At 42.7% G+C, this 12,556-nt stretch overlaps 1 protein-coding gene across 2 annotated transcripts in view; it reads right to left on the reverse strand.

Moving 5' to 3' along the window:
• The window catches only part of LOC142304366 (calpain-5-like), a 12,545-nt gene extending 232 nt beyond the window's left edge, over positions 1 to 12,313 (reverse strand). The window contains exons 1-13 of one of the 2 annotated variants that reach the window (XM_075346671.1): positions 12,147 to 12,313; positions 9,706 to 10,089; positions 9,122 to 9,256; positions 7,147 to 7,361; positions 6,866 to 7,055; positions 4,250 to 4,443; positions 4,086 to 4,163; positions 3,288 to 3,483; positions 3,015 to 3,137; positions 2,732 to 2,928; positions 2,422 to 2,543; positions 2,216 to 2,349; positions 1,658 to 2,139 (exon numbers count right to left, since the gene is read on the reverse strand). In XM_075346671.1, coding sequence (XP_075202786.1) covers positions 2,017 to 2,139; positions 2,216 to 2,349; positions 2,422 to 2,543; positions 2,732 to 2,928; positions 3,015 to 3,137; positions 3,288 to 3,483; positions 4,086 to 4,163; positions 4,250 to 4,443; positions 6,866 to 7,055; positions 7,147 to 7,361; positions 9,122 to 9,256; positions 9,706 to 9,861 — 1,863 coding nt within the window. In that variant the 5' untranslated portion in view covers positions 9,862 to 10,089; positions 12,147 to 12,313 and the 3' untranslated portion in view covers positions 1,658 to 2,016. Of the gene's footprint in view, positions 1 to 1,657; positions 2,140 to 2,215; positions 2,350 to 2,421; positions 2,544 to 2,731; positions 2,929 to 3,014; positions 3,138 to 3,287; positions 3,484 to 4,085; positions 4,164 to 4,249; positions 4,444 to 6,865; positions 7,056 to 7,146; positions 7,362 to 9,121; positions 9,257 to 9,705; positions 10,090 to 12,146 lie in introns of those variants that run through there. The other variant, XM_075346670.1, reaches the window with a different exon arrangement.
• Between the last annotated feature and the right edge of the window lie 243 nt (positions 12,314 to 12,556).

Below are 12,556 nucleotides of genomic sequence, written 5' to 3' on the forward strand. Positions count from 1 at the left end.
TTCTGGTCCAACGAGACAGCCAGACCTGAAATCAAACAAAGCATTGTGATGTCTAGTAGCACCATAGAGGCAGCCCCTAGCCCCTGTGATAACTATGGGGCCACACAAGAGGAAAGGCCCCTTCTATGGTAAAACTAAAGGGGCATATAAGAGCTAGTATGTTTTGTCCTGGGATTAATAATGTCCTGGTATGTATGTAGTCTTCTCTTCTTCTCCATTGTGGACCATGAAAATGGGACTCTCGATAATGATCCACTTGTAACCATCATCCTACTTTATAGGAGAATCTAGAACATTGCAACAAGAACCAAATGAGAGAACGGAGCAGAAAATCTAATATATAAAACTGAGTGTATGTGTGTACATGTGTATGTGTGTGTGTGTGTGTGTGTACATGTGTATATGTATGTGTGTGTATGTGTGTGTGTATGTGTGTGTGTATGTATGTATATGTGTGTATGTGTATGTATGTGTGTATGTATGTATATGTGTGTGTATGTATGTGTGTATATGTGTGTGTTTGTGTGTGTATGTATGTGTGTGTGTATGTATGTGTGTATGTGTGTGTCTGTGTGTATGTATGTATATGTGTGTATGTGTATGTATGTGTGTATGTATGTATATGTGTATATGTATGTATATGTGTGTATGTATGTGTGTGTATATGTGTGTCTGTATATGTGTGTGTATGTATATGTGTGTGTGTGTATGTATGTGTGTATGTGTGTGTGTATGTATATGTGTGTGTATGTGTGTGTCTGTGTATGTATCTATGTATGTACTATATATGTGTGTATATGTGTGTGTATGTGTGTGTATGTATCTATGTATGTACTGTATATGTGAGTATGTGTTGGTGTGTATGTGTATACGTGTGTGTGTATATGTGTGTATGTATGTGTATGTGTGTTGTGTGTATGTATGTGTTTGTATGTTTGTGTGTATGCATGTGTGTATGTATTTCTGCTAAAGGAATCCGCACCGTCACATTTACAATCACGAAATTCTGCACAGATGCCCCATGTGACCCAGGGAACATCATAGACTATGTTTTGAGGTTAAAATTTAACTCCATGCTTTACAGTTCACATTCACCAAAAAACCTGCTTACATTAAAGTAAAGGGAGCTGGGAGCTACAGGTCATTAATAGGAGCTGTGATTGGTTGCTATAGGAAACGAAGGACATTGTTAGTATAAGAAGCTTATGTGTGAGGTAATATGATATCTGTGGAGAGACGGTTGGAGAGAAACAGACAAGGAAAGAGACAGAGAGATAGAGAGAAAGAGAGAGACAGAGAAAGAGACAGAGAAGGAGACAGGCAGAGAGGGAGAGTGAGATTGTGGGAGGGAGACAGACAAAGACACTTAGTTACTGATAGACAGATAGTGAGACAGAGAGATAGAGAGAAATACAGAGAGACAGAGAGGCAGGCAGAAAGCAACAGAAAGAGACTGATGGAGAGACAGAGACAGACAGGAAAAGACAGAAAGAGATGGATAGAGAGAGACAGACAAAGAAAGAGACAGACACAGACAGAGAAACTGAGAGAGAGGCAGACAGGGATAGAGACAGAGAGAGATGGCTAGAGAGAGACAGGGAGAGAGAGACAGACAGAGAGAGACAGGGAGAGAGAGACAGAGAGAGAGACAGAGAGAGAGACAGACAGAGAGAGACAGGGAGAGAGAGACAGAGAGACAGAGAGAGAGACAGACAGAGAAACAAACAGGGAGAAAGAGACAAAGAGAGAGAGAGGCAGACAGAGAAGGAGAGTGAGATTGTGGGAGAGAGACAGACACTTAGTACTATCCGGGCAATGCCGGGTATTACAGCTCGTTATATATAAAGAAAGATAAACCCAAATGATTTACTCAGATCTGAAATTTTTCATTTTTAGATGGACAAGTCAACCTTTTTTTCTTCTGCCATAAAATATTGGATTTTCGGTTGGGGAGAGGTCGTACTCTACTTAAAGGATCTACAATAGGTTACTGTGACCTTAAGATCCTCCCGTTTATCATAGCTTCACCTGAGGACCTTTTAAAAAAAAATAACCCACAAGGCTGATGTGACCTTCATGGACTATCAAGCCCTTCTCTGAAGGAGCTTCTACTTGCACATGTGGTAGTCCAGATGTGACCTGGAAAATATTCAAAGGACTACATGGAGGCATGTAACCAAAAATACATAAAACATTACATACACAGTATACCAACCTGAACAATAAGAGGTTTTTTCTCACGTTTACGGTAGAATACCGCTTTCAGGTCAAACTCTGGAGTCTCTCCCTTGACTGTCCTCGAGGTCACTTTTTTGCCTTCACAGTAAACTGTGGCATAAACAGTGGGGTCTAGTAGAAAGAATAATAATCAGAACCTACCAAAAAGTCTCAAAAAGGGTTAATATAGGATTATTACTGTACCTCTGCTACCCCCTGGCACTGAAAGTCCCGATGCTGCATGCACTGTGATGGAGGTGACCACCCGTGGAGTACCCGTCAAGAAGGACAGACATGATGGCTGAGGACTATCTTGGGTCAGTTCCCTGTGAGCAGTAATTCAGTTTTCACATATTAAACTCAAGTGTTTTATAAGATAGGCACATTATTCCCCAGTGGTATATTTGGTTCCCAGTGAGACATAGAAAGGTAGAAACTCTTTTTATGCTCGTTGTGTCCCAATTGGCCAAGAGAGGCACCACTTGTGAAAACAATTTCCTTCCTAATTTTGTACCTTAGGTGACTGGCCCGGTCTGTATACAGTCGCAAAAGGAAGGAACCATCCAGTCCTGGTTGGAAAGTAGTCGGTAGGATGACATAGCGCCCCTTCGGTAGCTCAGTATGAACCAAGACACTGCGAGAGTTTATGTAAGTTGAAGAAGTAACTTTGGTGGGAGTGCAGTGTAGACGGTATTTACGATTCATCTCCACCTGACAGAAAAAGGGAATAGTGATGGATCAAGTACAGTAGACTGAGATATGGCACAAGAACAATCTCGAATTTCACAGTTTGGCACCTTGAAGACAAAGAATCCAATCGGCAGATTTTCGCCACCCCCTGCCTTTCGTTGGGTTCTTCGGTCCTCCTGTTCCAGGGAGATGAGGACATTGTCCTGGTCTAAGGTGACATCAAAGGAAAACTGCAACACAAGACATTTACGTACAGTTGTCAGTCTACCTATTGTTCTGGCTGTACTGGAGGCTTTCTGGCATTGAGCTTTGTATTTTCATGACATGCTCATCAGAGATAGAGAAGGTCTAGTTTTTTTATAGTTGTGATGTATATATACCTGTGGGTTATGTAGGTAGGTGGCCTTGTTATTTGGACAGCCACCACTCCTGTCTTTCATGGGATCTTGATGCTGCTTCCAAGCCGAGAAAACTGACTCTTGTTTCCATGTCTTTTGAGTGCTCAGAAGGTGAGTGTTGACTCGTCGGCAGAGAGTGATATCGGTGAAGTGAGAGCAGAAATCATCCCAACACATCCTAGTAAAAAGTAAGATGTATAACCTGTGCAAGCATCAATGGCATTGCCATTCCTCGCATGTGCAAAAGATGACATGCCATGCGTCAGAACCACCACAAAGCCCTAGAACTATGGGGTAGTTGCATTTATTCCTTTAGATTTGACCAGATTAGGAGTGGTGGAGGCATCTGAGAAAAACATTGGGTAAGAACCTCGATACCATCTCTTCAACTTAGACCTCACTTAACTTTCTGTTGCAACCACATAGAGAAGACCCTTTTTATGGGTCTTCAAAATAATAGGGACAGCCAATGACTTTCTTCTCTTGTGGATAAAATTTCTACCTGATCATTAGATGACCCCTGACTTTCTGAGGTTGGGTCAAAATGATGAATACAAAGGTCATACAAATAATGACCGTCAGGTCTACAAGTAAAATGGGGAAGTAGGCATGTGAAGGATTGTTTATACCCCCTGGCAACCAGGAGGAGATGTACCAGCCTGATCGGAAGTATGAGTAGTGAAGGTTCCCTTGATTCCCCAGGTAGTGGTGGACGTTTAGGAATCTGCCCTATGCACCCTCCCTAAACCTAGCTTATAGTCGAAAGTAAACCCTCCTTACCAAAATTCTCCATCATCATTAACTGTGACCCCGAGCTTCTCTCTTTGTCTTCCACTCACTTTCTTCCATTCTTCTGACCTACGAAAACAGAAACTCGGTGTCCTCATCAAGTGCCTTAAACTTACAGCCTCGAGCTTCCCTTTGTGGCTCAGTTCATTCCTTACTTATCGCTCCAGGCTCCATTCCATTCTCCGCTCCCCCATGGATTTCGTAAACGAATGAGTCGTAATTTATGTGTCCGGAAAAGGGACAAAAGTCCGGAGTGTAGGTTGATATTCCTAATGGCAGTAACACTATAGGCATGACCGGTGACAAGACCACTAGAAAGGACTTCTTCAATACCTTGACTTGGACTTGGCTGAAAGGAAATAGATGTGTATTCTTCAGAACGGAAACGATCATGCAGTGTCTATTTGTGAAATTTCGAAAACTTCTAAACTTTGGAACCATCCAGTTTCTGCCCAGATATTTGGAAATTACATGACCCAATTCTGTCCCACCTCTTCCTAACAAGTTTATATTGTCCCATTCATCAAAAACACTCATTATCTCCTCTATATCGCTCAATTCTTATCAAATGTTAGAAGCCCTTGTTCTTTTCCATGATTTGATCTTCATTACCTCTCGTCCTCTACAATTTCATTCTGGCTCAAACGTTGAGGTACCACTAAACCTAGTGTTCAGCCGAGTCCAATCTCTCCCGATTCCCCATACACATAAACACGTTTTTGATTGTATGTTCTCTTATGATGGGTCAGAGTAAGCGGGAGAACAATCTACCTGATTATTATCTTGGGAAACGGAGGGTCTCAATATAACATGGTGTTGACCCATACAGTTGAACTAGGTGGGTTCGGCTAACTTTTATCTAATGTGCATGATGACCTTTAGAAGTTCCCACTGAGATCTATATTTCCACCTATATTATGAGAAGCTCAAGCAATATTAGTATCGTGGTTGGGCACTCTAATCATTGCCTCCTAAACTGCCAAGTAGAGATGAAGTTCTCCAGTCCATCGCCCAAGTCAGTAATCTCTGCCTGTTGGATAGGAGACCTACAAGCTTCCTTACCTCCCGGAATTCTCAGATCTTCTTCTGATGATAGTGTGTCAATCCAGCTACTCGAAAGAAGAGCTGGGAATGCTGGGAGGAAAGGATACCATCCTGCCCAATGGTCACAGATTACTGACCTAACCCACGGACCAGAGTCCTGCGAATCGAGTCTCACATCACTACTGCCAAATTCTCTCTTGTACTACATATACAGTACAGACCAAAAGTTTGGACACACCTTCTCATCTGTAGAACAACTATTAAGAGGAGACTTTGTGCAGCAGGCCTTCATGGTAAAATAGCTGCTAGGAAACCACTGCTAAGGACAGGCAACAAGGAGAAGAGACTTGTTTGGGCTAAAGAATACAAGGAATGGACATTAGACCAGTGGAAATCTGGCTTTGGTCTGATGAGTCCAAATTTGAGATCTTGGATCCAACCACCGTGCCTTTGTAAAAAAGGTGAACGGATGGACTCTACATGGCTGGTTCCCACCGTGAAGCATGGAGGAGGAGGTGTGATGGTGTGGGGGTGCTTTGCTGGTGACACTGCTGGGAATTTATTCAATATTGAAGGCATACAGAACCAGCATGGCTACCACAGCATCTTGCAGCGGCGTGCTATTCCATCCGATTTGCGTTTAGATGGACCATCATTTATTTTTCAACAGGACAATGACCCCAAACACCTCCAGGCTGTGTAAGGGCTATTTGACTAAGAAGGAGAGTGATGGGGTGCTACACCAGATGACCTGGTCTCCACAGTCACCAGACCTGAACCCAATCGAGATGGTTTGGGGTGAGCTGGACCACAGAGTGAAGGCAAAAGGGCCAACAAGTGCTAAGCATCTCTGGGAACTCCTTCAAGACTGTTGGGAAACCATTTCCGGTGACTACCTCTTGAAGCTCATCAAGAGAATGCCAAGACTGTGCAAAGCAGTAATCAAAGCAAAAGGTGGCTACTTTGAAGAACCTAGAATATAAGACACATTTTCAGTTGTTTCACACTTTTTTAAGTATTTCATTCCACATGTTTTCATTCATAGTTTTGATGTCTTCAATGTGAAACTACAATTTTTAGAGTCATGAAAATAAAGAAAACTCTTTGAATAAGAAGGTGTGTCCAAACATTTGGTCTGTACTGTATATAAAAAAAATGACCAGAATTAAGACAAGTGTGAACAGGTGCAAGTTGAGACAAATCGTCAATATAACCCAAAAAAAAATACAGCTACATTCTAAAATACTATAATATGTAAACACTGAATATATAAAATTGGAATTACATTACTACTATAGAAGAAACCATGTTAAAATATGAAGTACTTAGCACAAAAATTGGCCAGTTGATGAGAGCCCAACAGCCAGCAACAAGGCGTACCCCACTGTTGGGACCCTATATATGCCTCTAACCGGGTTGAAAGCCTACAATTTTAAGGGCAGGAAGGATCCAACAAGAATTAAAGAATTGAAAATGCCCTAGGCTCATGGGAGGAGTGCTCAGTCAGAAGGGAGTGTACTACGATTATCAAAAAACTGACCAGCACCACCAAGAATAAGACCTGTTCACACTTGTCTTATTCTTGGAGGTGCTGGTCAGTTTTTTGATATTTGTAGTACACTCCCTTCTGACTGACTGAACACTCCTCACATCAGCCTAGGGCTGGACCCTACCTGCCCTTAAAATTGTAGGCTTTCAGCTTGAGTGGAGATACATGGGGTCTTTACCCTGATGGCAGCAGAAATGAGAGATGCCCGAGAGTGGGCTTTCATCAACGACTTGAAGAGCTTCTTTTTTTCTTCATCCGACCCATAATTCCCTTCACGGAGAATGATGGCCTCAGACACCCCACCAGTGAAGTCAATGAGAGCTTCGGCCGTGCTGCCCCCATCAAGAGCTTCATAATTCCCAATGAGTCTATAAGAAAACATAGGAAACGATGGAAGAATAGAAACAAAGATGGATTGAGAGCAGAAGCATGAGACCACAGGCGGACAAGGAACCTTACTTAGCATATGCCTTCTCGAGAAGGGAACACCAGAACACATTGCCCTTCTGACCAGGCCGACAGAATATCAACTCCCCTCCAGATGTGGGCAGAAGGTCATCAATCACCACCTCCACCCACCGGCCAAAGCGCCAAAATCGGAACCTGAAGATGCCAGAATGTGGGGAACTTGCACCTGGGCGAGGCCAGTCCTGTTCTTCAGGAGAAGGTATAACCTGTGACAGAAGGAATCATCAAGATGGGGTCAAAATACTATATACCTACACCCGTATATATAACTATACACCAGTGGTTGATGAGGTCATAGCAGGTGTCCATATATAATGTATACAGAAAACCCCTAGGTTATACCAGCTGTACATATATAATTATATACAGAACGTACCCAGGTTATACCAGATGTACATATGAATATACACAGAAGATACCTAGGTTATACCGGCATGCTCCATGTTGCTATACAGAAGAGTCGTCCTGGAGTGTAATTCCTGACCTATGACATGTAGTAAATGAAGCTCTGATCAGCAATTCCTAAAAAGTGTCAGAGTGTAATTTTTATGAAAGAATTCCACCGAACCACAGCACAACCACTGAGTCACCTAATGCAGAAGAACCAGGGGAACTAGTTTCTCAAGACGTTTGTGTTTCCTACACTTCATTTTGAAATGTTTTATTGTTGCCCATGAGATTGTTTCAATCTGCCAATGTGGTCATTGAACCAAAAATGGTTGTGCGCCCCGAACCTAAAGTCACTGTGCCATTGGTCTTGGATAGGTCTCTAGCCTATGGTGGTGCTGAGGGAGCAGTCACACCCAGGCCCTGGTACTTGGCCACTGCCATACCAGACATACAGTACAAATGGTACAGAGTAACTGAGATTTCCCTTGAGTCTTCAGTTCTTCGTGCAATGGAATATTTGTAAAGTTGAGCCAAAATATTCACAAGGTCCAGGGTCACATCGGTAGTAGTCAGTGGCTGCCAGACTACAGCCCTGCAATCCTCATTCAATGGTTAAGTTTTGCTTGGGCTTCAAATCAGATGAGAGGCAGTGGACACCAGGAGGTAGAAGGAGTCTCTGAGGGATCCAATCCGATGGCCTCAGACTACTGATGTGACTGGATCAAACTCCTGCAAATCTTTTTGCTTAACTCTAAATTTTTGCTTTCTCAATTCGAGTAGGTTCTTGTTCAGAAGCTCCAGCATTAAATTTGATGTAAAACCAAAAACATCCATGAGCCATTAAGGTAGGAGGTGGCTCCAAGGGATCCAGTCCGGCAGCCTCAGACAACAGACATGGCAGCTGGATCACTATCCTGTGAATCTTTTAGCTCAACTCTAAATTTTTGCTTTCTCAATTCGAGTAGGTTCTTGTTCAGAAGCACCAGCATTACATTTGATGTAAAACCAAAAACATCCATGAGCCATTAAGGTAGGAGGTGGCTCCGAGGGATCCAGTCCGGCAGCCTCAGACTACAGACATGGCAGCTGGATCACCGTCCTGCGAATGTTTTAGCTCAACTCTAAATTTTTGCAATTCCAGTAGAAGCTCCAGCCTTACATTTGATGAAAATCCAAAAACATCCATGTGCCATTAAGATAGGAGAAGGCTCCCAGAGATCCAGTCCGGTGGCCTCAGACTACTGAAGTGGACGCTGGATTACGGTCCTACAAATCTTTTTGCTCAACTCTAAATTTTTGCTATCCGAATTCCAGTAAAAGCTCCAGCCTTACATTTGATGAAAATCCAAAAACATCCATGTGCCATGAAACCAACCCATGAAAGAAGTCAACCAGGTTTAGAGATGTTACAAAAACATGGCTACTCAACCTATTCAAAGGTTGTGTCTAGGATTGGAGACTTTCACAGAGCCAAACTGAAAAACTAGACACAACACATGGATCAGTGTGGCGCTGTTCCAAAACATCAAGCAGTCATGTTATTGAAGAGACTACATCAGAGACGGAGGTAACTTACCTTCTTCCAAATTGATGGATCTTTAGCCAGACAAGAAACAGCGGCTACAAACCAGCAATTGCCCAGACTGCCCTGCTGCAGGTCCCGAGGACTGATGCCACCATCAGAAAACAGACGAGGTGACTGGACAAGATCCTGTGAAGAAGACAGGCAACATGAGTCTCCGCAGTTCCTTTCCTGGGTCTCTTGGGTGGGCCCATTTCCTTCACGAGCACAATGTAGTCAGGGAGTTGAAGGGGACACCTTGGCTCTGTGGTCTTGGGCATAATGTTAAAGAAGAGCCCTTACAGAAGTGCCATGTAAAAGAATTACTACATGAGTGCCCGTAAAGGACAGCCTACACACAAGTATCCATACAGAGCAGTGCTGTAGAGTAACATCCCTAAATGAGTGCCTTTATACCAGTACTATATACTAGTTTCAAAAAGAGACAATCACCACAAAGTTATATGACCTAAAGGTAGAGATATCATGTTTCCATAAATGAAGGCCTATACATATGCCACATACAAGTATCCATATAGTAGAGCCCTCAGAAGAAAAAGTGCCATATAGCAGTACCCATAACACAAACCCATAATTACCTGGGGGCGCTTCCACTCTACAACTCTGGGAGGACTTCTGCTATAGTAAAGGGACTGGTTACTTGCTGGGAAGTTGGGGTCTTCGAAGAGACGTCTTCGCTGACGGCACTGATTTTTGAGGCGGTCATAATGTTGGTCTTGAAAATGAACTGCCATTGTGATTACTCTGCACCCCCATACAGTTATGGAAGTGTTGTGCCAGGTCAAAGGAGAACAAGTCCTGAGATTACTTTATTTAAGGTAAATTTCTTGTCTAGTAATGATGTCAGTAACACGTTGTATTAGCCACCACCATATCTGCTGAAAGTTATCCAGACCATGCGAGTCCGAGGGTTCAAAGTTTCTCCATTTTTGCTTCAAAGATCTTGACTTCTCATCCCAGACCTAGAGTTATCAGAGGGTGTGATGGTAAATAGAACTTGCCAAGCTAGTTTTTATCTGCACCACCCAAAGCTAGAGAGTCTGACAGAAAGATGGAAGTGTAGTCCACCCAAAGATTAAATTATAGGAGTCCACCCAAAGACAGATAGAAAGATGGAAGAGGAGTCCACCCAAAGATAGAAGGATAAAAGAGGAGTCAGCCCAAAGACTAATCGAAAGATTGAAGAGTAGTCAGCCCAAAGATTAAAGGATAGAAGAGGAGTCCACACAAAGATAGAAAGATAGAAGACACCCAAAGATGGAAAGATAGAAGAGTAGTCAGCCCAAAGACACAAAGAAGGATAGAAAGGTAAAAGAAGAGTCCACCCAAAGATAGAAGAGTAGTCCACACAAAGATTAAAAGATAGAAGATGCGTCCACCCAAAGATAGAAAGACGTAAGAGTAATCCGCCCAAAGATAGAAAGACGTAAGAGTAATCCACCCAAAGATAGAAAGACGTAAGAGTAATCCACCCAAAGATAGAAAGACAGAAGAGTAGTCAGTACAAAGACAGAAAGATATAATACTCAGCTCAAAGATTGATAGAAAGATAAAAGAGTAGTCAGCCCAAACATAGAAGAGAAATCCACCCATAGACAGAAAAACAGAAGAATAGTCCACCCAAATATAGACAGACAGAAGAGTAGCCAGTCTAAAGATAGAAGAGTAGTACACCCAAAAATAGACAGAAGAGCTGAAGGGTAGTCCACTCAAAAACAGACAGAAGAGTAATTCAACCAAAAATATAAAGACAAAAGAGTAGTCAGCTCAAAGACATATAGAAAGATAGAAGAGTAGTCAGCCCAAAGACAGATAAAAAATATAGAACAGTAATAAGTCCAAACATCGAAGAGTAATCCACCCATAGACACAGAATGACAAAAGAGTTGCACGCCCAAAGATAGACAGAAGAGATTTCAGTCTAAAGATAGCAGAGTAGTCCACCAAAAGCTAGTAGAGGAGTAGTTTATACAAAGACAGACAAAAAGGCAATAGAGTAATCCACCCAAAGACAACCAGGACATAAAAGAGAAGAGTAGTCCACTCAAAGACAGATAGGACAGAAGACTAGTCAACCCAAAGACAGATAGGACAGAAAACTAGTCAACCCAAAGACAGATAGGACAGAAGAGTAGTCAACCCAAAGACAGATAGGACAGAAGACTAGTTCAACCCAAAGACAGATAGGACAGAAAAACTAGTCAACCCAAAGACAGATAGGACAGAAGAGTAGTCAACCCAAAGACAGATAGGACAGAAGAGTAGTCAGCCCAAAGACAGATAGGACAGAAGAGTAGTCAGCCCAAAGACAGATAGTACAGAAGACTAGTCAACCCAAAGACAGATAGGACAGAAGAGTAGTCCACCGAAAGACAGATAGGACAGAAGAGTAGTCGACCCAAAGACAGGACAGAAGAGTAGTCGACCCCAAAGACAGATATGACATAAGAGTAGTCCCCCCCCCCCCAAAGACAGATAGTACAGAAGACTAGTCAACCCAAAGACAGATAGGACAGAAGAGTAGCCCCCCCCCCCAAAGACAGATAGTACAGAAGACTAGTCAACCCAAAGACAGACAGGAGAGAAGAGTAGTCCACCGAAAGACAGGACAGAAGAGTAGTAAACCCAAAGACCGATAGGACAGAAGAGTAGTCCATCCAAAGGCAGATAGGATAGAAGAGTAGTAAACCCAAAGACAGGACAAGAATAATCCAACCAAAGACAAATAGAACAAAAGAGTAGTCCACCAAAAAGTAGAAAGATAAGAGTAATCCACCTGATGACAGACAGAAAAACCTGTAGTCCAGAGACGGCTGAGTCGCACAGAGATGATTGGGCGCCTTCCACAGTTACTATTTGTGTTTCTGGAGGGAGGGTGAGTGCAGACACCAGGACAAAGGTTATAGTACAGTGTACAGGTATAAATGGAGAAGACGAGTACACATGAGACGAGCCAGAACGAGGACATCATAAAGACGAGAAGTGGACAGCGATACACCAAAAAGTGACAGACACTCACCACAACGTCGTATGACCTATAAGTGGAGATTTCATAGGAGCTTACACAGGAGGGGCGCAGACACAGGTCATCATATAGACAATAACAAGAGCTGCCACAAATCAGGAAACATAGACCATGGTGGAGGAAAGTGACACAAGAAGAGCTGTCAGCTGGAAGCAGGTCTGGGCGGTGTCCACACCCATCTGTGATTCACCTGCACTCAGGACGCATGTGTACGATATGTGTGTACTACAATATTATCCACCATCAGCTGCAGATTATTACACCTGTAACAATCCTGTCTATAACACACCGGATACTGTATAAGCTGTAATCTCACATTTTATGTCTCATCCTTGGTGACTACATACAAATAAACAACTACTATAATACTGCCCTCTATGTACAAGAATATAACTACTATAATA

The sequence above is a fragment of the Anomaloglossus baeobatrachus genome, chromosome 4 (assembly GCF_048569485.1).
Source record: "Anomaloglossus baeobatrachus isolate aAnoBae1 chromosome 4, aAnoBae1.hap1, whole genome shotgun sequence".
NCBI lineage: Eukaryota > Metazoa > Chordata > Amphibia > Anura > Aromobatidae > Anomaloglossus > Anomaloglossus baeobatrachus.